This window comes from Vulpes vulpes, chromosome 7 (genome assembly GCF_048418805.1).
Source record: "Vulpes vulpes isolate BD-2025 chromosome 7, VulVul3, whole genome shotgun sequence".
Taxonomy (NCBI): domain Eukaryota; kingdom Metazoa; phylum Chordata; class Mammalia; order Carnivora; family Canidae; genus Vulpes; species Vulpes vulpes.
The window spans coordinates 38,198,005-38,224,110 of NC_132786.1; the positions used below are offsets into that span (position 1 = coordinate 38,198,005).

The 26,106-nt window shown below is 39.9% G+C and overlaps 1 protein-coding gene across 6 annotated transcripts in view; it reads right to left on the bottom strand.

Annotated features, from left to right (window-relative positions):
* RBPMS (RNA binding protein, mRNA processing factor) overlaps positions 1 to 26,106 on the bottom strand; it is a 173,427-nt gene that overhangs the window by 47,282 nt on the left and 100,039 nt on the right. For all 6 annotated transcript variants that reach the window (XM_072763571.1, XM_025993541.2, XM_072763570.1 and 3 more), the window contains exon 5: positions 18,082 to 18,232. In XM_072763571.1, coding sequence (XP_072619672.1) covers positions 18,082 to 18,232 — 151 coding nt within the window. The remainder of the gene's footprint in view (positions 1 to 18,081; positions 18,233 to 26,106) is intronic.

Below are 26,106 nucleotides of genomic sequence, written 5' to 3' on the forward strand. Positions count from 1 at the left end.
TACCCTCAAGGAGTTTCCATTCTCCTCAACTCTCACTGATTCACTTAAACAAGTAACAATTCTTTCTAGAAACTGGGAAAAAAATGGCTCTTGTAGTTCCACTTAATCATTTTAAGGCACTTAATGTTTCTCAAGTATAGTCTCACACTTTTATCTGATGGTTTGTATTATGACTCCAGAGTTTTAGATGACTTCAGAGAGGAAACCAGTGAACTTTGAAAGGACATCATTTACATTTGTTTGCCATATCAGGTAGCACTTAAAATATATAAATGGGGAGATGTGGGGAAGAAAAACAGATTTCTAAAGTTTCCACAAGATTACTGTAGATCTTTTTATTTTGTGGGGGGTGGGAGGATCAAGTGGAAAAATGATTACAGAACTTAAAACATTTTTAAAAAGGATCACATAGTTTCCTGTTTGCACATCTCTTCTGGCATTTGTTAATATCAGAGTCTAGGTCTTGGGAGAGGCCAATATATTTTAGACTTTTAAAAGTTCACTTGAGTTTAAACTAGAAGTGGGAGACTGCTAATTGCTAAATTTAGCTTCTATACAAAATTACCACATTCAAAACTTAGCTCAACCTTTGAGGGGTAACTATTTGCCAGAAGTCAAATTAAATTGGTAAAGTTCTTTTCTTAGGAAAAGAACTTAAATTAAACAAGCTTGAGAAACTTTTACTATATAATAAAAATGGCTTTTGAAATACCTTATAATGACAAAGTTTATCAAACACATCCAGATTGAGTTTCTTCATGAATATAGCCACTGATAAATTAAGAGAAGTGCCAGGAAAAATGGTATGTTTGGGTGAATGATGGACTCAGTTTAGAATGTTCCCACAGGATCCCAGCTTTGGTACTTTTTATAGTGTTAATAAATGGTCTTTAAAGGGCGCAGAAGAAAGTGCTACAAAAAGGTAAGTCTTCTGGGAAAAGTTGGAAATTAAGATGCAATGATGTTTGGTCAGTGTATTTTGAAAAAACACATAGGATCAGGTAAAGTAAGTAATGATAATCGACGGCTGAATCGTTATAAGCATCAGGGAGTCAAAATGAGGAGAAGAAATTGGGGAATAGTCTGGAAATCATTTTTATGTCCTGAACTCTTATCTGAACTGTAAAATTCCTTCCTTTTAATCTCTCAACTCACCTTCTTTATTTCCTCCCTTCTGCAGTTTCTACGTGAAGATGAGCAACTGTCTGGGGCTATGCTGCAAGGGAAGGAAGCTGCTGTTTTCCTGTACAAGACTGAGCACTCCCTATACTGTGTGGAAAACTAGAACCCTCCTTAATCTTCAGATGCCACCTATATAAGAACACTGAAGTGCTCTACTATGTGCCTATTGGCTATGTAAATTGGTATAATCTTTATACAAAGCTATTTGGCAAATGTATAAAATTTTTTTTTAGTTTCATGAAATATAATGAAAAAACTAAATAACAGAACATAAAAAGGAACGAGTAATTAACCAATAGATCTAGGTAGAGACTTTTGATGGATGTTAACATTACACAGGGTGAGAGAACTAATCATTATGTGTCTTCTGATAGAAGTACATACTGCCTTCCATTCCTGATTCTAACCTGAATCTGCAACTCTTTGTAACTTACAGAGAATTCAGAAACAGGACCATGCTAAACACTACCACAGAGATGCAGTCAGCAACATCCATACTATAGGAAATTATGGGACAAACAATCTGGGTTCTTCAGCAAATACACTGCAAGGAAAAAAAAGAATGAGAACACAAAGATCACTGTAAGAGATGGACCAAATGTAGAGATGCTACAGATTTGGACCTTGATTCAACCAACTGTCAAAAAAACCCAAAACATTATGCTAAGAATCTACTTCTTTATGGTTGAAATTTTCCATATTAAAGGTTAAAAAATCAGGAGATTACTACTAAAAATGGTAACCTGGAAAGATAACAATCAAGTTGTAAACGTGAACTCTCTTTTCTTATTTAGCCTCTTGGTTATTGATTATTCCTCCACTCACCAGAAAGTAACAGACCAAGAGACAGATTTCACAATTTCTGTCTATATTAAGTGTAATGCAATCTATGGACTTTGTTAAGAGCCCAGGAACCAAGAAAAGAAAAAGGTACTTATAGAGGGATCGGATTCCAAATGACAATCCAAATGATGCTACATGTAAGCCTTGAGCCTCATGTCCTTCTGGTACCATTTATAATGTGCCATTATGAAGTGCTTAATATATTTCAAAGCACATTATCTCATTTTACTCCCACTACAGCTCAGTGAGGTCAAACAAAACAGAGAGTTCATCATTATTTTAAAGAGAAACCACCAGCTGTGAGGGATGCTCACATTATTAATTTTGAGGGGGAGGAAAAAAAGAAAGCTCAGAACTATCAGCCTCCCTCCCTTTCAACCAAATGATGAAAAAAATGGCCACTGAAAACAAACCACATGAGTCAAGAAAGCACTGTTCCTACATAGACACATCAATAAAGAAAATAAGAAACCGATAAATGGAGGTGGGGGCTGGCTCAGTTGGTAAACCATGCGACTCTTGATCTTGGGATTGTAAATTTGAGCTCCACACTAGGTGTAGAGGTTACTTAATAATAGAATCTTAAAAAAAAAAAAAAAGGAATAGACAATGGAAAAATACCTCAAATTAAATGACCAATGACAAGAAATTAACTTTATTAATAAACCAATAAAACACCATGCCATTTTTGCCTATCAGACAGAATGAATCCATTTATATACAATAATATTCCCCAGCTAAGGGGGAGACACAGGAAAATAGGCATTCTTATACAAAGTGCCTACAAAGTTTCCATGTTTGTGCTAGGCACCATACTTCCTGAAGGAAGTCTACTCCTCATGAACACAAAACGAAAAGGGCCGTGAACCCAATTTGGATCATAATGGAATGATAGATCCATACTGTCTTGATTCTATAGAGCCAAACTTTCAACAGTATGGAGACTGCAAAGAAACAACTAAAGGGCTTATACAAAGAGAAAACATCAAACAAACCCACCCATATCACTGAGTATCTTCCCATCTATACATTCCATTCCAGGGACCGAGGTCAGGTGTTAAAACAAGCAGAGAAGACATGTTCCAGAAATACTCCCATCAATGGCACGGTGCTACAAAGCGAACATTTCACACTAATCTAAATATTTAACTTTCTGTTCCCTGAGCTTATTTTTAAAGTGTCTAGTTAAAATAATTGGTCAGTCTGTTTTACGTTTATTTTATATGCATAGTTCAAAAACACTTTTTATGAAATTTCATTTCTTTTTGATGAGCATTCTGTTACATGTCCCACCTTTCCATTTTTAGTCTAATTTAATTGGGGGATGGGATGCCTGGGTGGCTTAGCGGTTGAGTGTCTGCCTTTGGCTCAAGGTGTGATCCCCGGATCCTGGGATTGAGTCCTGTGTATCCGGCTCCCTGCGAGGAGGAGCCTGTTTCTCCTCCCCCTGCCTATGTCTCTGTCTCTCATGAATAAATAAAATCTTTTTAAAAAAAATAATTGGGGGAAATTACTGGGCGCGTAGAACTATTTTTCATTACTTTTCTGTCCACATATTCTTAAAATCAAGAAGGAAATTACCAATCCTTTATAACCACTAATAATCCTAATAATCTCAGTGTTCTACTGCAGTTCCTAATTAGAATCAGAATTTTAAAAACTCCAAAATACAACAATCTATTTTCTAAAACTCAACCTCAGCAAGGTTGTAAAGGTGGCAATTTGTTATCCAAGAATGAATAAAAAGTTGCTTTGGCCAGATAAATAGCCAAAGAAACTCATTATATTCCAAGAACATAGGTCCTATCCAAGCACTTGAAAAACACCCAAACAAAGGCGCAATGCACAGAGCCTAAACCACCAGCAGAAAAACCCCATCACTATATGAAAGATGGAGATTCCAAAGCTCCACCTCTAAGGCAATCCTGGGATTTCCTTCCTTCAAAAAGATGCCTCGGGTTCCTTGCCCCCACACATCACAAGTAATGACTCAACTCCCTGAAACACCCTGAAACACAGAAACCTGAGTTCATTACAATGCTCAAAAGCAGGGAAAGTGAAAGAAAAAGTGATCACCAGGAACCAATTCCTTATGTTCAGAAGTGGCAATGAAAGGGAAAGAATCACTTATCTTGCCCTCAACCCCCCCCTTTTTTTTTTTAAACTATTTTAGGTTAAACATATAGAATTAGGAATGTGGTCAAGATCAAAGGATAAAGCCATGAAAATGAAGCTGACCGGAACCTTTACAAAGGAGGCATCACACCATTACTACCTCAACACAGCCCATCTTCATCCACACAGAATGACCCAAACACTGGTTACTTCATATGGAGTGCCACGGGAAGCACAGGGCACTACCCAGGATTCTTGACCAAAAAGGTGACCCTGAATTTAACCAAACTTTCCAAATCTAATCAAGCTCTTTTAATCTGCAGTAAATAGAGGGGACGCCGGAAAGTGCAGACAGATATACCTAAAGAAAGCAAACAACAACAAAAAAAACCAGGAGGGTTTTTTCTCAGGAAGGCAAATCCTTTTTCTTTTCTCAACAAAACACTGGCATTGAAAAGGGACAGGAGGGGGAAGGGGACTGCTCTGGTAGAAAAAACACCTGAGAGACATAACTAAATGCAATATATGGCCCTAGTTTGAACAATTAGACTAAAAAGGCTGAGGAGGCAGAGAAAAGCTAGAGATTTTAAAAAGCAAACAAATTGTGGTGTAATCCTGATAACACTCAAATATGAATGATGAGTTTCTGGGGTTGATTATAGGATTCTCTCAATGTTTTGGTATGTTGAAAACAATAGAGAAGAATACATACTCCCCCCTAAACAGAAATAAAACAAACCTTCAAGACACCAATCTTTTCTGTATTGTGGCCAAAAAACCAGTTCCTTCTGTAAAGTTGACAAGTAGACACAGAGTCCATGGAGATGGGATCCTAAGTGGTAGGTGATTTAAGTTATCCAGGAGATGTTTTCATCAGAGTTTTGTTGTGCAAAGATGCCTACCCCTGCCTTAAAGTCACAGAGAAATGAGATTTTTTTTTTTAAAGATTTATTTATTCATAGACACACACAGAGAGAGAGAAGCAGAGACACAGGCAGAGGGAGAAGCAGGCTCCATGCAGGGAGCTCGATGTGGGACTCGATCGTGGATCTCCAGGATCACACCCCAGGCTGCAGGCGGCACCAAACCGCTGCGCCACCGAGGCTGCCTGAGTAATGAGAATTTTTAATAAAGGTTTTCCTTTTCAAATAAATTCAGCCTTCTAAAGCCAAAACAAAACAGCATTCCACTCCTTTTCAGGCTTTTCTCCATCTGTCAAATGGAGACAATGCTGCCTTGAAGTTTTTACAAGGGTTAGCAATAATGCACACATGTGTCTTCACTTGGCCCATGGCAGTGCTCAATTAAATGACAGCTTATTAAAAAAATATCATACTCCTAACCAATTACTCATGACCTCAAGATTCTGAAATCTACCAAACCATGTGGGCATAGAAGATAAGGTGCAACTGCAGACCAGCCAACACATTTATTTCAGCTTTGTGAGACCATGACCAGGGGACCCATCCAGGAAACCTGTGCCTGGAATTCTAACCTATAGCATCTGTGAAACAGTAAGCGCATGTCATTTTAACCCCCCGCCCCTAATCCAGCCTCCTTTATCAGCTTGCTTAAACCATAAATGTTTATCTGGGACGACTAAAGCATTGTGCTGGTAAAATGCCTTCTGTGAAGGACTAAATAACCAGAAACAGTCTCATCCTGTTCACCTGGTACCTATGGTTTTCATGAATTTGGCAAAATAGCCCACTCCAGTCCAGTGTGGTCACCCTCTATTTCCTTCTGTGTACCTCTCTGGCCTCACCAGACCGCAAGCTCTTCTTCAATCCCTTCCTTCCTACTCTTTCTGGTCTGATCTGCACAGAAGCCATTCCTTCAGTCTGCAGATTACTTCTGCATAATCTCTTACTGAGATGTTGCTCATCTTCAGATACAAGGTTAACACACCTCCAGATTATTCCCTTCTCCCTAATTACCAGCATTATCAAGACCTTCAGAGCAGTTTAGCACTTGCTCTGCGTTGCACTGCAGTTATTTACAGGCCTGTCTCCATTACTAAAGCGTGAACACCTCGAGAGCAGAACTGTACCTTATTCAGCTTTTTATCTCTCACCTCTAAGTGTTTGCTAACCTCAAGTGAGAAAACTGAAACAGGAACTTATCATAATTTCCTGCACTGAGCTGTTAATGTTTGACCAGCTTGATCTCCTTGACCTCTGGAGAGATATTTAATTAAAGGATAGAAAGACACTCCTTCACCCTCAGCCACTAATTAGATTATTTTGTTCAAACCAAGATGCTGCTTCTGGCTCTAACTCCATAGTTTCTCAGGATAGCTCAAATTCTAGTGGCTACACATTGTGGAATGTAAAGATGATAGAGGACATGCATTTGCACCACAAGCCTGGATTTTTACTTCTCTTACTCTCCAAACCACCACTACTTTTGCCAGACCTTTCCCCCAAGGAAAAGAACTTGGTTACATGTTACAATCAATTCAGCTATCTGTCTACTGATACACAAAAATGAGGCCTTGAGTGGAGAATGAAAGCAGGTATCAGAGCAGCATGTATATATAAACCCAGTCAAATATATAAAATGTGCATCTTTTTTTTCTCAAATATTTTATTTATTTATTCATGAGAGACACAGAGAGAAAGAGAGAGGCAGAGACATAGGCAGAGGGAGAAGCAGGCTCCCTTCTGGGAGCCCCATGTGGGATCTGATCCTGGGACTCCAGGATCATACCCTAAGCTGAAGGCAGATGCTCAACAGCTGAGCCACCCAGGCTTCCCAAACATGTGTATCTTTGTATGGCTATTCATCACAAATGTTAAAATGCTTATCTCTGGGGGGCAATGTGAAATAATGTTTTGCATTCCATTAAAAAAATACACATCCTAGTGTCCTGGGTGGCTCAGTTAGTTAAGCATCTGACTCGTGATTTCCGTTTGGGTATAGATCTCAGGGTCATGAGTTCAAGTCCCTCACTGGGCTCCAGGCTCAGGCCAAACAGATATTATGTTACATTAAAAGTTATATTATTAAAAAACCAATGAGGGCAGCCCAGGTGGCTCAGCGGTTTAGCACCGCCTTCAGCCCAGGGCCTGATCCTGGAGACCCAGAATTGAGTCCCATGTCGTGCTCTCTGCATGGAGCCTGCTTCTCCCTCTGCCTGTGTCTCTGCCTCCCTCTCTGTCTCTCATGAATAAATAAAATCTTTAAAAAAAATAAACAATAAAAAAATAAACTGACTGTTAAGGTGCCTTAAACCTCTGTATTTAAAAATATATCTCGGGCAGCCCTGGTGGCTTAGCGGTTTAGCGCCGCCTTCAGCCCAGGGCCTGATCCTGGAGACCAGGGATCGAGTCCCATGTCGGGTTCCCTGTGTGGAGTCTGCTTGTGTCTCATGAATAAATAGATAAGATGTTTAAAAAAAAAAAAAAAAATATATATATATATATATATCTCATCTGTAAAATTGCACGTTAAAAAAACAATGCAAATACAATAGAATTTAATAGCACGTGTTTTTAGGTTTAGAAACTTAGAAACATTAATCTGTCCTGTTTTTCATCTTTTCCAAGTTTCTTGAAGTGAACTTGCATTCCAGTTGGTAATGGGGGTGGGGGAGGGTAATTAGACAGTTTTGAAAGGTACTCAGTCCAGATCCATTTCCCCAAGGAAGTTCTCTGAGAAATGAATGGGAAGCGTATCATCCAGCTCTTCAAACCACCACACATGCAGCTATTCTTGAGATGGTCTCCAGAGAGTAAGTGGCATAAATAGAAGCCTGCAGTCTAGCTCTGAATGGCTTCAGCTGCTGTAAACTTAAGTCACCTGTCCCACAGCTATAGTAGCCATTCCATGACTGCAGGTTCTCCATGCCCAAAAACTATTAAAGACCCAAAAGAACTTTTATGTGGCTTCTATCATATTAAAAATTCAAACAATTTTTAAAAACATTTATCAATTCATTTAAAAAAAACCCATTACCTATTAAGATAAATAGGGTATGTTTTGTGAAAAAAACTATGTACACCAAAACAAATAAGCAAACACTTCAGTCCTACATTTTTGCAAACCTCTAATATCTGGTGTAATAGAAGACAACTGGATTCTTTGATTGGCTTTTAATTCAATCTGTCGCAAGGTATTGTATAGGTTGTAGTGTATTAAAAAGAAACCATGGCTTTACAGGTGAGATCAGTGGTGATTATTAGTGAATGAGTAGACATCTGGAGTATCAGCAAAATTCAGTGAACAAATACTTTCCAAATGACCAATGTGTTATATTATAAAATCAAGCATGGGTAAAAGATCCAACTAAAATAGAATTTAGGGGCAGCCCCGGTGGCGCAGCGGTTTAGCGCCGTCTGCAGCCCAGGGCATGATCCTGGAGACCCTGGATCGAGTCCCAGTCAGGATCTCTGCATGGAGCCTGCTTCTCCCTCTGCCTGTGTCTCTGCTACTCTCTCTCTTTCTCTCTCTCTTTCTCTCTCTCTCTGCATCTCTATGAGTAAATAAATAAAATCTTTAAAAAAATAAATAAATAAAATAGAATTTAATGTAACTATACAAACAGCTCAAAGTTTCAGATTTCACAATGTAACAAATCTTTTGGTGTAATGTAAAAAAAAGAGTATCTGCAATTACCTGTAAGAGATATTAAAATACCCCTTCCTTTACAACCTACCTAGCTCCATAAGGCTATATTTTTTAAATGAATTAGTAAATATTTCAAAATTTTGTTTTAATTTTTAATATGGTAATATGTATCCTTCCCATTTTGTCAAAAAAAAAAAAACACAAAAGGACTTGTGATCAAGAATCGAGATTGAATAAAAATATTTTTTACTTCCTCATCAAGGACATTCTTAGGTGAAACTGGTTTCTTTTTCTTTTCTTTTTTTTTTTTTAAGCAGAGTGCATGGGATAGTGAAGAATACAATGGCCATTAGTTTGCTGCCACTGTCTTGACATGGGCTATGGTGCCAGTCGTTGTGCCCACTGTTATGCAGTAAGAAAAATCAACTATTTTCACAAAAACAACTTGGACCTTGGGGACTCCCTGAAAGGGTCTTGGAGATCAACCAAAGGTTGGCAGACAAATACTTTGAGAACTGCTGTACAAGAAAAGGCACATCTTTATCTGAGGATTTACAAATGTGTGAAAAGGAAGAAGGGAAGAAACAGGGAACCTGCATCAAACTTTAACAAAAGTTAAGAAATGCCTTCCTTTTAATGAGTAGAGTACATGGCTTTAAAAGAATCAAGTCTATGGTAGCTGTTTCTTCTGGAATGTCCCAGTAAATTAACTCCTTTATTCTTTCATTTCTCTGCAGATGTAATGAATAATTTGAGTTTACAAAACATGAAAGTTGAGGCAGTTATTTGCATTACAAAAGAATTCTGTGATTTCCAAGTAGATTTGACTTCCTGAGTTCTTAAGGCCTTTGTTGATAGCTAATCAATGATTAAACAACAAATTCAAAGCAAAATGTTAATAGCCATTTCTAATCAAAGATAGGCTCCTCATTAAACTGTAATGTAAATAATTGGATCAGACTCGCTGATCTGCACAGTGCTGCAACAACTCACCTCCCACATAAAACCGTATTTATCTATATGGAAACCATTCTTGGGCAGCCCAGCTGGCTCAGCGGTTTAGCGCCGCCTTCAGCCAGGGCCTGATCCTGGAGACCTGGGATGGAGTCCTACATTGGGCTCCCTGCATGGAGCCTGCTTCTCCCTCTGCCTGTGTCTCTGCCTCTGTCTCATGAATAAATAAAATCTTAAAAACAAAAACAAAAACAAAACAAAAACATTCTTACCACATCCATTACGTAGGTATTATTTTAATTCTATCGTTAAATTTGGTTATTAAAAACTATTCACACTGAGCAAAAACTAGGAATGTGTGCAGGTTCAAAGAGAAGATCAAGGCAAATGTGGGCTGTCAACATTGGTGCAGTAATTTTTTTTTTTTTTTTTAAAGGAAAACAATAGTTTTGCTTTGTCAGAACGGGACATATGTGGAAACATTAGTTAAGGTATCTTGGTGTCTAAGAGTATTTTGCTGTCCTCATAGACTGCAGTTTTATTTCATGTTTCTATTTCTCAGGATGTCCAGGGGCCTAATCACCTGGCACCCTTACACACACCCTGAGTGTTAAATTCATGTCCTGATTCTTGACAGTGGGCCTTTCTCAGTCATGGGAGAATCGGGCCTGCAAACACCAGGTGGTGGTGGGGGTGAGAGAATGCTCAGTGGGTCACTCAATCATAATGATGTGATATCCAGAAGGGAAACCACTGGTATGTTTCTATGAACATCATTTCTGGTAGCTTCAAACGGATGCACAGCCAAAGACAGAATCCCTCCACAGGACTACTGTGGAGCCACTTCAGAGGGAATGGGGCACATGATCTAAGCAAACAGGATCCTGCAAGCTCAGCTTCCATACTTTGATGCCCTGGTTTCTTTTCCAGTTGACAGCCAACTGCCTCCTGGTTTCTTCCCTGTGTCCATCTCCTGGCCCCTCTCCTTATTCCACTTCCCAATGCCTCTGACCACCCAAAGACTCCCCATTACTGCCATCATCCACAACTTCCTTTTCACATTTGGGCTCTCCCTCCCATCAAAACCCTTACCAGCAAGGACTGGGTAAGAAAAATAGGTGAAATAATAACTTGTGACTTCACTACCATGGATTTCTTTTCCCAAAACTTGGCAGAAGTGAGGTTGGGGCTTGGGGAAGAGGGAAGCTTCCTTCCTAGCAGCACCACATCCCCATGGTAGTTCCTAATGACATTTCAAGTCACTTAGGGTATACAGCCCTAGATGGAAAACTGGTCATGAGATAAGTGAGGAATGAGGACAGTGTGATTGTCTGTTGTAACCAAACTAAACCAAAGATAACCTGACACACACTTTTTTATACACATCTGTATAAAAGGATAGGAAACGTATATAGAAAGATAAATGATAGAACATTAACAGTAGTTATTTCTAGATGTAGGAAAGTGTACTTTTAACCCATTAAATTTATGTATTCCTCCACTAACACCACAATGGGATTAAGCATGGTCACTTTACAAAGTGAAATGAAACTACTATTTTGCAAAGAGAAGATTCAAGGGAAAAAAAGGATATTGAGCCTATTTCTCAAATGCAGATAAACCCAGATTGTGATTCACGTGGTCAACATACCCGTCTCCAAGGATTTTCCTTAAAAGGGACTCAAACCTTTTATCTGCCTAAATAAGAGACCCAATATCCAGTCAGACAATCCCTCCTATTTCTGTTTTAGTTTTACTTTCAAACAATTCCAGGACCAGGCCTCTCAATCCCATCCTTTATATAAGGAGCAGGTGAGGTCTGATTTGTGTGAAAATTTTATGCAGACTGCTCATCAGTCTTTTGGGACTTTACAAAGGGGGACCACCTAGTGAATACACTGTCTACTTAACCATAAATTAGTAGGGATATATGCTGGTTTCATACTACCACTGTTTCAAGAAGGTTGAGCAGATGAAGTCTTAGGATCTGAAACAATATAAAACAGAGCTGAATTGTTGCCTGTTTCCATTCATGCCTATTTCCATTTCTATCTGAATGACGTGAAACACTTGAGTAAACGGCATGTCATTCAACTATAGATCAAAGTCAAATATCCTCATCTTTGCTGATGATGCAATTATTCATTAAACTAAAATACCTCAACTGTTGAAAACGGTCACTCTTATTTTCTGAAATAACTCAGAATGAATTACACCAAACTAAAAGCCATCAGTAGTTCAATTTGGTCAACTATGTAAGAATATATTTTACAGTTAATGCATGTTGGCCATCAAAATCTTATGCTTTACAGGGACACCTTGGTGGCTAGGCCTTTGAGTGTTTGCCTTTGGCTCAGAGCGTGATCCTGGAGTCCTGGGACAGAGTCCTGCATTAGGCTCCCTGCACAGAGCCTGATTCTCCCTCTATGTCTCTGCCGCTCTCTCTCATGAATAAATAAAATCTTAAAAAAAAAAAAATCTTATGCTTTACAGAGTTATATGGAAGCTTGACTTTCACTGAGTAGTGACGTGATCTGAAATCTTTTCCTTATAATCTCTTGCAGGCCTCAGGGGTCTCTAATACGATCTTCTCTAAAGACTTAAATGAGCTCTATTTGTTTTAGAGAGAGCATGGTCAAGGAGGGCCGGTGGGGAGGGAGAAGGCAAGGGACAACTCCAAGCAGGCTCCATACTCAGTGTGGATCCTGACTGGGGGCTTGATCTCATGACCCTGAGAATAGGACCTGGGCTTAAATCGGGAATCAGGCACTTAACCAACTGAGCTGAGCCACCCAGAGGCCCTTCTGTATTGTATGTTAAAGAAAAATTTCAATTAGTTACTGACATTTGAAAATGAGGAAACTTTATTTATGCATTCATTTTTTAGTAGGCTCCACGCCCACTGTGAAGCCCAACATGTGGCCTGAACTCATGACCCTGAGATCATGGCCTGAGCTGAAATCAAGAGTTGGAGGCTTAAACAAGTCACCTGGGTGCTCCAAGCCTGGGGTGAGTTTAAAACACCCCCTAAGGAATACCTTAAAAACAAATAGAGCCGAAAGCACCTGTGGGCTCTAAGTCAGAGAGTGGTGCAGTGAGACCAGTAATTAGGCCTAAAATGAGCTGTGTGATTGGGGGGAAGTTAGAATAGTAGCTCAATAAATAGCTATTTCCTTTCTTCCTATCTACTTAATAAAATCCCACAGTTTATTCATTCAACCACCTGAACTCCAGGAGCTAGCTGGCTGTGCTCACCGGGGACATTAGATAATCTACCAGTGGTCTACCACCACTCCTCCTGCTCTAATTCTAGCAAAGGATCTGTGTCACTGTGAATTAGTATCCTCCAGCAAAGGTAACACAGAACCTGTGGCAACAGACCATGAGAGCCCAGGTACTATTTTTGGCCCTACAGGCCACTTAATCTTACTGAATTTTATCTTAAAAGGATAAGTTAAATGATTCTGAAATTCAAAAACTGGATAGAGATCCATTATTTTATTGAATGCATACTAAAAGTTGTAGAAGGATATACACCAAATTGTTAATGGTGGTTATCTCTGGTAGAATTTGATGAATTTTCTTCTTTATATATTTTTCTGAACTGCAAGAAATTTTTCCCTTGAGAAGCAAGTACAATTTCTATCTTCAGAGAAAACAAACTATTTTGCATCGTGTAATATGAAACACAAACATCTAAGGAAGTTGCTTTTCATAGCAAAACAGTCTTGCCCTCACGCCCACAGAACACCTACAACTTTGTCTTCACCTTGCCTCCCTCTAACCAGCTTGATCAAGCCAGCCAGTCGCTGGCTTTCTAAATGACCTCACTTGAGGAAGGCAGGTATGGGATACATAGCACCTGCTGCTGGGGCAGGGTTGTGGGGGGAGGGAGGGAGACACGACACAGGACCCCAGACCTGTACATTTTTTTTAGCAGAGCCAGGGACTGGACAGGCACCCGAGTCTTTCAGATGGCTCATGCTGTGTATGCTTCTTAGAAAAAGGCAGGTACCCCAACTCTGTTTCAGGGGCACATGGAGTTTCGGATAAGGCCCTGAATGGCCTTACCCCACAGAAATGAAAGTTAACACATTTCAGGCTTACAGAGTGTTGTCCCCAGGAGGCCCTTGCCCTGGTACTTTACGTAGTTTTCTAAACATTCAGATAGAAAATTCACTTCCACATAGCCAGGGTCAGTACTGGATAAAGGGGAAATTCCAGTGGTATGGCAGGAAAACAAGGAAGTGATTTTATTATTCACCAAGAGGTGTGTGCTTACCAGGTATTTAATAAGAGTATTAAATTTTTTTTTATTTTTTATTTTTTTAAGATTTGAGAGAGAGAGAGAGATTAAGTAACTAGACCAAATACACAAAACTAAAAGTAAGAGATCGGAATTTCAATCCAGGCTCTATCACTTGATGTATTAGTCTGCTCAGGCTGCCGTAACAAAATATCACAGACTGGGTGATTTAAACAATAAAAATTAATTTTCTCACAGTTTTAGAGGCTACAAGTTCTAAGACCAAGGTGGGGACAGGTCTGGTTTCTCCCGAGGCCTCTGTAACTTGGCTTGCAGTTGGCCCACCTTCTTGCCATATCCTCACCTGGCTTTTTCTGTGTAAACACGTCCCTGCTCATCTTTAAGGAACCTAGTCATATTGAATTAGGGCCCACCCTAATGGCCTTGCTTAATTTAATTTGATCATGTCTTTAAAGACTTTATCTTCAGATACACTTACATCTAGATCCACTGGCAGTTGGGATTTCAATATCATATATAACATCCGATGACCAGGTAACCTTAAAATTACTGGATTTTCCAAGGCCTGTTTTTCAACTGTAAAATAGTGCTACTGAGAATCCAATTCACATAAAATGTTGCAGTGTCTGGCACAGAGTATCATCATTTTATAGATGAGAAAAATAAAACTCAAAGCTACAGTCAGTTGCTTGGTTTTCATCTCTAGAGTAGAGTTCAACTATAGAACACTACTCTCCTGTATCAGCAAATGCATAATTGAGCAGAATTTTATATAATTTATAATTTTTCTAAATCTCTTACTTCCTACTTTTTCCACGGTATTTTTCTTCATTATATACAAGGGAACAAGAAGTTGAAACTAAAAAAAAACTTCATTAGAAAAGTGTAACACTTTCCTGAGACTGCGTATGACAGTTTCATTCATCCTTTCTCCTAATTTGCAAAGACAACTGACTACAGTCACAGTGATGAAGCCTCAGAAGGTCAATGCCTACTTTTAACTATTAGGAGAAAAAAGCAACTTTTTTTTTTTTTTTTAATTAAGATTTTACTTTACGTCTGACTGGTGCTCTACCTATATCCATTACAGCCACTTACTCCTCAACACAACCTTAGGATCTTAGTTTATTTAGCTCTCATAAGCATGTGAAGAAGGTATTATTCCTGTATTATAGCTGAGAGAACAGGAGCATGGCAAAGGTTCAACGTGTTTCTTTAAGGTCAACTTGACAATGATTTGACAAGCATGACAATGACTGGCAGGAGCAGAATTCTGACATCTTCAAGTCTAAAGCCAAGGTTCTCCACTTAAGTCATCATTTCCCTTGGCAAGTACAATCCCTAGTTTTCTCATTTGTCATGCTCTGCAGAAACAGAGCGGGTGCGTGGCAAATAAGACAGTCTGATCTGCGGGACAAGCTGCAGATGTAAAAAAGCTTTTACTTCCTTTATATGGGCTAAGTTAGCTGACAACTTTGACCACTACCAATCCCTTGGACTGCCAGCTCTTTTAAGGCAGCAACCAGTTCCCTTCTTCCCTAGTGTCTAGCACACTGAGAGCTCAGCAGAGTTCAACAGGTACCTGAGAAATGAGAGTTCAAGTATTTGTTGTATAACTTAGCACATTCTTCCTTTAGTGACAGCAAATAGGTTTCAGCTACAACCATATAAAAACATCAACAAAATGAAATATTAAAAACCTCTACAATAGAAAAGTCCATAGGGTTTTTTTTCTTTTTAGAAATATTTTAGAGAAAGAGAGCATGAGCGAGTGAGAGAAGGGACAGAGGGAGGGAGGGAAAGAATCCTCAAGCAGAGTATGGTGTATGGAGCTTTGAGGGGCTCAATCTCAGGACCCTGAGATCAAGACCTGAGCCGAAATCCAGAGTTGGACACTTAACTGATTGAGCCAACCAGGCAGCCCTATAGGGTTTTTTCAATCCCCAAAATTGAAGATTCCACTGCAGTCTACTCCTACCGGTGATTGAACTACTACCTTGAACACCGATCAATTGGAATTGCCAGTAAAGAACCACCAGTGTTCTTGGTCTGCAGTGTGCTTTCAGGAAAAAAATTCTGCATGTGTGACAGGGAAGTTCATAATTCCCAAAGGGAACTGTAATGGATGATAAAGTCGATATGAGTGAGAGTGCAATTGCTGTTCTTCAAGACCCCTATGCCGTAAAAAGGAGCTATGTTAAGAGAAATCACGCTTTTATTTTCTCAAGAATATACTGCTGTTTTTGTTTGTTTTACACTTTGTTTGTTTTGCCACGAGCAGCCCAGGCGAGTTTTGACTGTGCCATGGAAATTATCTGACCACTTCTGAGCTGTTCTGTGCACAGGGAAGGGAGGTGGGTAGAGCTGGCCAGAGCTGTGTTCTAATAAATGTTGCTCTAAGCTCTCCTACAACTCTAGAGACTTATGGATGTCCAGTTTGTTCATCTCTGTTGCTTTTGTGTACCCTGTTGTGAACTGGCTATCACTTCCCAGACTACCAATTTCAGAGCTTCCCAGATTACCAATTTCAGAGCTTTTGAAACAGATTTAAAAAAAAAAAATTGAGGACCCAGAACAAAAGTATTCAATAAAGAATTGAAAGGATCAAGTATTTTCAGCATTATACTTGATGTCTAAATTAATCTTTTTAAAATACTCTCAGATCTGAGGCAGAAAATTCACTAGAAAACTAAAGAGGTACTCTATGTTGCCTTTTCTAAATCAAGGTATCTTACAAATACTCTTTTCTGATGTCTTAAGAGCGAAGACATTTCAGAGGGAAATGAAGAGGCATACAAATGGAGCAATTCTGCAAATAGCCAAATTAAAATATTTATCTACTTATCACTATTATTTATTAAATATATGCAATATACAAAAGGTACTGTCCTAGATGCTTTAAGGATACAGAATTATGTAAGGAATGTCCACTCATCTTCCTGTAGTGCAACGGTACCATAAAATGAAACTTCTGTTTAGAAAAGGTTTCAAGTTTCCCTAGATCTAGAAGAACAAATATTTTTTTCTCTATTATGACTTCTGGCTTCACAGAAAAATTTTAGAAAATGCTGGGGGAGAAACTCTTATCTGTTAGTTTCCACTGACAAGCAGCAGCTTTCTCAAGAGTTACAGGGCTACATAATGGCTCTAACTTCCACAATAACCTGATTAAATCTGACACACACATGACATGGGGGAAGAAAGAAACTCATGTGCCCTTCAATTTCAGTAAGAAAAGTTGAACATACTGCATTGTCAAGGAAAGCAAGAAGATGATCAAGATCATGTGGTTTGGAAAGAAGATCAAGAACGAAAGAACAAAAATATTCCAAATAACAGCAAATCACTTGGGATTCCTTGAATCCCCTGCCATATTCAATCACATATAGCTATGCAATGAAAGGAAAAGTTAAGGCCTATCTCACGCCTCACTTATGCTGATTGAGCTTAAGAAAGAAAATTAAGACAACCTTTTCAAGTTATTCAATCAAAGGCAAAACCATAGCCTGGCCATTTAAGGGAATAAGCTTATTAGGTGGGGTAAAACACTTGTTTAGCAATTAGTATCCTTACCCAATTAATTTAAAACACAAAGCCCTAGATTTCCTTAAGTTCACCAGTATTAGTTTGCTAGAACTGATTGTTCCAACATACAAATTCTTCCTGTATGTTTACTTTTCTCTCTAGATTTATAGGCTCAACTCTTCTCAAAAACAGAACTTAGTATCTGCTTCTTTCACTTTTAATATTTTCTTTTCCCAAGCCACAGAATTGATGTTCTTCAACAAATGGAGATGGTGAGAACCAGCCTTCCTGTCTAGGGATGGGGGAATAAAGGAGGATTTGTACCCCAGGCAAACAGAACACCCTCATGATAAGGTCAAGATGACATTAAGAAAATCTACAAAACATCAAACGAAATTCTGTAGTAGTTACAGTTTTAATCTAACCGAACCACCTTTCAGGACAGCCAATCATCAACAAGATTACTGTATTTGGAATTCAGACAGCAAGAATCCACAGCCTCTTCACAGAAACGGAAAATGACACTCAGCCAGCTCTATGTCCTGTGGTGTAATTTCACGTGCAGCACACAAACAATTCTTAGTTATTCTTTTATTTTTTTTTAAATGAAAAGTAGATCAACTTACATGGCTCTCTGGCAATGAACTGAGGTACAGTGTTGGGAAGAGGAGTACTGGGGTTTGGAGTCCCTACTAATTTGTTCTTGGCCATCTTCGTGTTTGCCTTAGCAAACTCTAGTCGTAGTGTTTGCGGAATTTCAGGATCGAAGCGGATGCCCTTTGGAAATAAAGAACAAATGGAAGATGTTTTCATTTCCTTAGAGTCAAACCGGAATGGTGACAAAATAAACACACCAGTAAATCCTGGTCTTTCAGAAAAAAAGGTCAGCAAGAGCCCTGGTTCTCACTACTTACACAGAATACATGAAAACCTGTAATAGGACATGTCCAGAAAGTCAGGGGAGATTTTGTTTACTTAAAACATTTAGTTACATGTTTAATTATTTTTCTTCTTGAACAAAAACGTTCAGGTTCAAGTTTTCAATATGGACCAGCAAATTCTTAGCATAGCGAAAAACTTCAATGAATGATTACCAATGAGAATAAAATAATTCCTGTAAAGCTCTGTGCAATACTGTAAATTATGGACATCTAGGTCCCACCCAATGTTCTAACACTGGCCTGAAACAATGTCATTCTTCAATGCCTTAGTGTCATCACCTAGAAATGGAGGGAGAAAATCACCTCCTCTTTTAAAGATTTTATGTATTCTTCTGAGAGAGCATGCAGGAACAAGGAGGAGAGGGAGAAGCAGGGAGCATTACCAGGGAGCCTGACATGGGGCTCAATCTCAGGAGCCTAGAATCATGACCTGAGCTGAGGGCAGATGCTAACCCACTGAGCCACCCAGGTGCCCCTTTCCCCTCCCTTTCTAACTGGAGAGTTTTCTTAACGGTGATACATGTATTGAATTAGTAAAATAGGAACCAAGATTTAAGATTTCAATGAACAAGTATTTAATTCTAATTAGCTTATAAGTTTATATAAAAATCTTAAAATCCTGATGTGGTAAAGTCCTGGTTTTGATTACAGCTGGCCTATTAGCTACACAGTTAGACAACAGGTTATATGGGCAAATGCAAAGACTGGGTAGTAATTTTAATTACTCTTGACCCTATTATTGCAGTTTACTTAAACATATTCAATAACAAATATTATAACACCACAAGATTTAGGGCAAGATAAGTCTATTCTGAAACCTTCCCACCATTCAAAAATGCCTCCACTGGGGCGCCTGCCTGGCTCAGTCAGTTAAGCATCTATCTGCCCTCGGCTCAGGTCATGGTATCAGGATCCTAAGATCTAGCTCTGAGTTTGGCTCTCTGCTCAGAGGGGAGTCTGCATCTCCGTCTCCCCCACCTCCATCCCACTTGTGCTTGCTCTCTCAAATAAGTAAAAAATAAAATAAAATCTTAAAAAAAAAGCCTCTATTACTAAGTGTAATGAAAAATCTCATGATACCTATTTTCCAATGCTATGTGTTCCAACAACGGCAACAAAAAAATATCCCAGTATAGTGCGTAAGTGTGCATCCAAAATGGCTCGGATCCTATGTTTGTCTGTATGGTATGTTCCGAAAAGGGGGTGGGGTTCTGAAAAGGAGTATCCTAAGAACACAGGTTTTCCATTTAGTGCTCATGTGGGCCTATGGGCCCCAAAGTCCCCGTTTGACTTAATTAGCTTGACGAAAAGAGCAATTTTCATAAGAAATTAGTAAGACTCTCTCTGTAGAGCAGGATGAACAACTCTGAACTTTACAGGCTCAGCTCCAAAGATGGGAAGAAGAGCCTGTGACTGGATGATAGCAGCAATGAAAGAAATATGGAGGGGGGGGGAAAGGAAAGAAGTCCTTGGGGAGCTACAACGAACACCACAGAGCCCTGACCTACACACATCCTGGAGTGGGTGGAATTTCTTTGTGAGCCTGATTTATCCATTCTCAGAGCAGAAACCAGCTGAAGGTGGCAAACGGGTGGGCAGGAAGAGAAGGAAGCCACTTTGTACAGCCCTAACTGACAATAAGCAGCAAAAAGGGGGTGCCAGTTATAAGAAATGCAAAAAAAAAATTCTTTCCCTGGTATCAAGTGTTTGTTTCAACTTACGAAACTTCAGTATTATCTTGCCAAAGATGAGGAAAAAGAACAGAGCAGCATTCTGAAGCAGAGTCTACTTCCATCCACTTCCACTTAAGAGCATTTCACTCTATCAATGAGAATATCACAACAGAATAAATATTCCCAAATATGAACCCAAAGAGCTGTGGTCTTTGCTGGGAGACAAAAGCAGACAGTCTCTAACTATCATTTAGAAGGTATGCTGTGAATGGACTTGCGTATTCACATACCCATCAGCTACACAGAGTAACAATCTGCCATCAATTTCAAGGTGTCCTCCCTGGCACTGAACTCCCACCAAACCTGTGAAGAAGCAGCTTTCCTAAACCTGAGCCCACATCAACTTGGTGACTGTCGTCCAGCCTGTTGTAATCTGAGAAGAGCATCCTGGGACTTGTTAGTGGTCCTCTTGAGCTTCTAGCCTCAGATGATAATGAGGTGGCACATCTGATTTCTGTGCCTCAGCTCTTCCACTGGTGTTCCAGAGTCGAAGAGGCTCCATACAACATGCTGCGTCTTTATACCGCCTGGCCTGGTGGCTCAGGGCCTAAAACATGCTGAATTAAGTCTCCCCCCCACTCTCGACCCCCTCTTCACATCCCTCCTCCCTATGTGAGCTAAAATACCACCACCATGTTCCAAATCAAAGTTCCAGTTCCTTATTAAAAAAAAAAAAAAAAGGGCAAGCTCAGAAGTTAAAATGACCTAATTTGTTTGGCAGCTTATTCAGAGGCCGGAGGCTTAGAATACAAGCCACATTCCTCTAACATCTTTAGCAGCAATACCATATTTGGTAATCAATATCCTGCTCAGCTCAGTTTCTATCCAGAGGGATCAGCCAAGCCAAAAACGTTTTAAATGTTAAAGGATGGTGAAGGGACAGGGGAGGGGAGGGGGAAGGGCACAGGAGGGTGATCATGGAAGTAGAAGGAAAGAGGAAGATAGATAAGGAGACATTTAAAAAAAAATCCAACACCTTGTGCTTTTAATTAAAGCCCTAATAAGATTATTCTCTGGCCAAAGTGATTTCACATTAAACTTTGATAGGATAAGATTACTGTCAAGTGAAGGGGGGGACCTCTGTGCCTTTCAAAATCAATTTTCCTTTTAGGCCTGTAATTCACCAAAACTCCTCCTACAATGAAGAGAAACCCTTCTTTTATACCTGTAAATAGTATTTTATTTACATGGTGATCAGAAAGGACAGTTTCTGGCTATTAGTCTGATGTCAAGTTGAAAATAAAATTATTTAGAAGCAACCCAATCTGACAGACCACAGGGACAGCCAACAGTTTCTTCAAGGTGGCCTGAAACACTGTGGTCAAACCAATACAGGTTCACTGTGATCTACAAAGACTAAAACCCCTACCCAGGACAAACTCTGGGAGGTATAAAGATAGTGTTGATGAACAATGTACCTTAATAGTCTCATATTCTTAAGAATGTACCAGGACAGTTCCATATCCTGTACTTCAGTGTCAAGGACTGAACGTTCATGTTCTCCCCTAAGTCCTATACTGAAGCCCTAACCCCCAACACGACGGTATTTGGAGGTGGGGTCTTGGGAGGCAATTAGGTTCAGATGAGGTCATGAGGGTGAGCCTCTAAAATGGGATTAGTCTACCCTCAGAGATGAGGAGGAAGAGACAAAAGAGATTGCTCTCCAAAAGCGCACATGGAGGAAAGGTCACATGAGCACACAATGAGGGGGTTACAAGCAAGAAAGAGGAGTTCTCACCAGATACTGAAACGGTTGGTAATGTGATCTTGGACTCTAGCCTCCAGAGCTGAGAGAATTAAATATCTGTTGTTTAAACCATTCCAGTCTATGGTATTTTGTTATGGCTGTCCCAGCTAGTCTTGCTAACATGCTAACACAGTTTTCTTTCCCAGGCCACAGTTTCTAAAATACTTCACAGTACTTTTTTCTGAACCTTCTGTAGCCTCATTTAGGTAAGTTTCCCCCTTTCCACCAGCCCCATCTCCAATCCTACCTCTATCCACATCACAGGTGACTCAATCCACAGAACAGTCTTACTCAACTGGTATATGGCTTGGTATTGTAATCACTAGAAATCCTAATAATTCTATCTCAAAAGCTACCAAGAGCAATTAGCAACTCCTAAGAGAACTTCAGACTCTGCATTTACATACTGTAGAGCTTTAAACTGAGTTACTGGATTCAGGACTCCTCTGCTGAAGAATTTTTAAAATCCTCTTTTCCCCTTTCTCCTCTATATAAATAAAGGTTAAAAAAGATTTTTCTGAATTCTAGGCTTAAGCCTCCAAATGCAAATTTATATGTCCTATTGATATTAACATTCTAAGTTACAGAGCTTAAAAATGCCATTTTATTGCTCAAAAACCCTACCAAAGCCCAGAGTCCTAAAAGGATAAGAAAAAAGCTAGTAAAGAATGAAATACAATGAAAGGGCAAGTTGAAATTACCAAACCCCGAACACTCAAGTCTACAGAGATCCAGAGTCACTGTTAAATGAATTCTAGCTCTTCCAGTGACTTTCTGAAGACAAGATGGAGAAGCTATTAAGCGAATATGCAAAGTCCAGATCCTAAGTAGCTCTCCTGTTTCTCTAGCACTTGTGGCACTGGCTTCTTCTGCATTCTGGCTGGTGCTGGAATGATTGATTTACTGGCTGCAAATCATGGATTTGGGACCCTACAAGCCTGAATTATTCTGAACAGAAAGAACATTCCAACTCCTTAGTAGCAAACTAGTCTTGGACTTCTGTTATCCCACATAAGAATAAAGATTAGCTAGGAATTTATTCACTGAATAAGGGAAAAAAGAGGAAAAGGACTATTCTAGAATGACTAAAACATCCTCAAGGGCCTACCCTCACATGAGATGTGTGGTCCTTGATAGAACAAACCACATGTGAAAGGCCTTTTGTGGAAAAATGGAGAAAACCAAATACAGAATGGACACAGGCGATTTTTGGGAATTGTCAATTTTATTAGGTGTAATATTATGGTAACCCAGGAAATATCTTTAAGCTTTTGGCACTAAGATACAAAGACTATAATGAGGGCAGCCCCGGTGGCTAAGCAGTTTAGCACTGCCTTCAGCCCAGGGTATGATCCTGGAGACCCAGGATCGAGTCCCATGTCAGCCTCCCTGCATGGAGCCTGCTTCTCCCTCTGCCTCTGTGTTTCTCATAAATAAATAATCTTAAAGAAAAAAAAAAAGATTATAATGACGAAATGTCATGATATAACATCATGTATTTAAAACACTTAGGGAAAAAAAAAGATGCAGCAAATGTGGCAAGATATTAAGTTGGCAAATTCTGGTGATGGGTTAATGGATGTTCGTTACTATATTCTCTATTTTTTGCTCGGCTTGAAGTTGCATAATACAAAGTAAAAAGGGGGGGGGGCAGTGGGCTGGGCAGTTCACATCATGATCCCCCAGGACCCTGGGATCAAGAGCCAGAGAGCGGCTTGTCAGGTTCCCTGCTCAGCAAGGAGTGTGGCTCTCCCTCTGCTCCTTCCTCCTGCTCCTGTTCTCTCCTGCTCTCAAATAAATAAGATCTTTAAAACAAAACAAAAACACCACCACCAAAATTTAACCAAGCATATAATTCTTGTTATGTCAGAGACATAAGAACCAATGAAATCCCTACCCTGAGGAGCTCAGAGCCCATACTCTAGCGGCCGAGCTATACAGGTAAACTAATGGTTAAATGGATCAACACAATACGTAGGGCTTTGCGAGAAACATATCCAAGGCTGAAAAGGGACTGGGGAAGAGGGGAGGGGAGGCAGAGGCATCACAGAGGAAGTGACAGAAGAACAGAAATTGACCAGGTGGCAGTCCAGGAAAGAGCTCAGCAAAATTGTGTGTGACAGGATGTAGAGGAGGGAGAGTGCGCACAAGTACACACACACATGCTGGGGAGGTGGGTAAATGTACAAGCAGGCTGTGGTGAGATCACAGGACTTTTTATACCATGAGGAAGGACTTTGGAATATGCACATAGCTGAGCTATTAAAAAATTTCAAACTGTATAATATGATCCTGTTTAGCAGGGCTGAGATTCTCAAATGTTAGCATGCATCAGAATCATCTGGTTGACTTCCCACATACAGTGCGGAGCACCACACACCCAACTTCCTGATTCAGGAGGTTTAGGATGGGACCTGAGAACGGGCATTATTAACAAGTTCCCAAGCTGATGCTAACACCATTGAGACTCACTATAGTGAGGTTATCTCCGGTAGCATAAGGGCAGCTGGACTGCAAGGAGACACACAACAGACCAGACACGAAGCAGGTAGGGGAGACCTGGAAAAAGAAGTCGTTTGGGATGGCTGCTCTGCTGGTCCTCCTTCTCGGGGAGGGCACTCAGGGGCCTGTGTCTACCTTCCAAGCCCTTACTTCCCTAGCGACAGCTCTCACTATTCAAGGGACAAATGCTGCTCCAAATGACCAAATGGGGTCTTTTTAAAAATATTTATTTATGATAGAGAGAGAGAGAGAGAGAGAGAGAGAGAGAGAGAGAATGACCAAATGGCTTTTTTTTTTTTTTTTTTATGATAGAGAGAGAGAGAGACATAGGCAGAGGGAGAAGCAGGCTCCATGCACCGGGAGCCCGACATGGGATTTGATCCCGGGTCTCCAGGATCACGCCCTGGGCCAAAGGCAGGCGTTTGGGGATCCCCTAAATGGGGGTCTTGTATTCTGAGGATTTCAACCTCAAGTTTTGGAGACACAGAAAATGGAGGTGGTTGGCAATAAGTCACTGGAACAGTCTCCTACCCTAGAAAAGGTCCCCCAGTTCCTGTGACCGAGGTTTTCAGAGGTGTCCCAATGCCTGATGGAGGCTGTTCATTTGGTACATTCTTCAAGCCTGTGAGCTAGCAGCTACCCCAGTGTCTTTACAATTTAAGTAGCTGGGTTTGTCAGTCCTTGCCAACTCATTTTATGGACAATGAAAGCCTTCATTTAGAGAAAATTCTGGTAAAGAACAAAAGCAAAGCCATACACACACACGTCCACAGCAACATGAGGCTAAGAAAAAAAGATCATCAATGATGCTCAATAGTCTGGCAGGGAGAGGAGACTTACAAGTATGACCATACATACTGGTCAGTGAGCACTATCTGGGCAAGCCCAGCAATGTTCATGGTGGGACCAATTAACCTGTAAATAGTGGTAACTTTGGTGGTGATAGTGGGGAAGGGGGAGAGAACTTGTGTTTTGTATAGTTCTGTATTGAGTTTCTTACAAATAAGTTTACTTTGTAAAGTTATAATTTATAAAATCTGATTAAAAAGGAGAAAGGGAGAGAGCTAGTATAAGTGGTTCCCTATGGAGCACCAGAAGACGACCACCTAGCACACAACCAGCTATATTAGGATCTTCTGTTCAGTTTTGAAAAAATATTTTGAAGTAATTTCAGATTCCTAGAAAGGCTGCAGATGCAGTACAAAGAATTGCTACATGCCCTCTGCCCAGCTTTCCACCACGCAGTTTTTCCTCCCTGAACTGTGGAAGAGTAAGTTGAAGCATGATGCCCCTTTAGCCTTTATACTTTGATTTCCCAAAAGCAAAGACATCTGTTTTCCTGATCCAGGATCTAATCCTGAATCGTACATAGCATTTAGCTGTCACCTCTTTAGTCTCCTGGAGTACCTTCCTCTGTCCTTGTCTTCGGTGACCTTGACTTTTTTTTTTTTTTTTTTAGGAGTACAGGCTACTTTGCAGAATGTCCCTCAATTTGGGTTTATCTGATTTGTTTCTTGATTAGATTCAGGTTATGCATTTTTGGCAGCAATATCACAGGAGAGATGTGTCATTCTCAGTGTACCATATCAGGAGGCACATGATGTCATCTCTGTCCCATTACTAGTGATAACTTTGATCACTTGCCAAGTTTCTCCATTATAAGGTTACTTTTTTCTTTTTTTTTTTTAAATAAAGATCTCATAGGAGATACTTTGGACTATATAAATA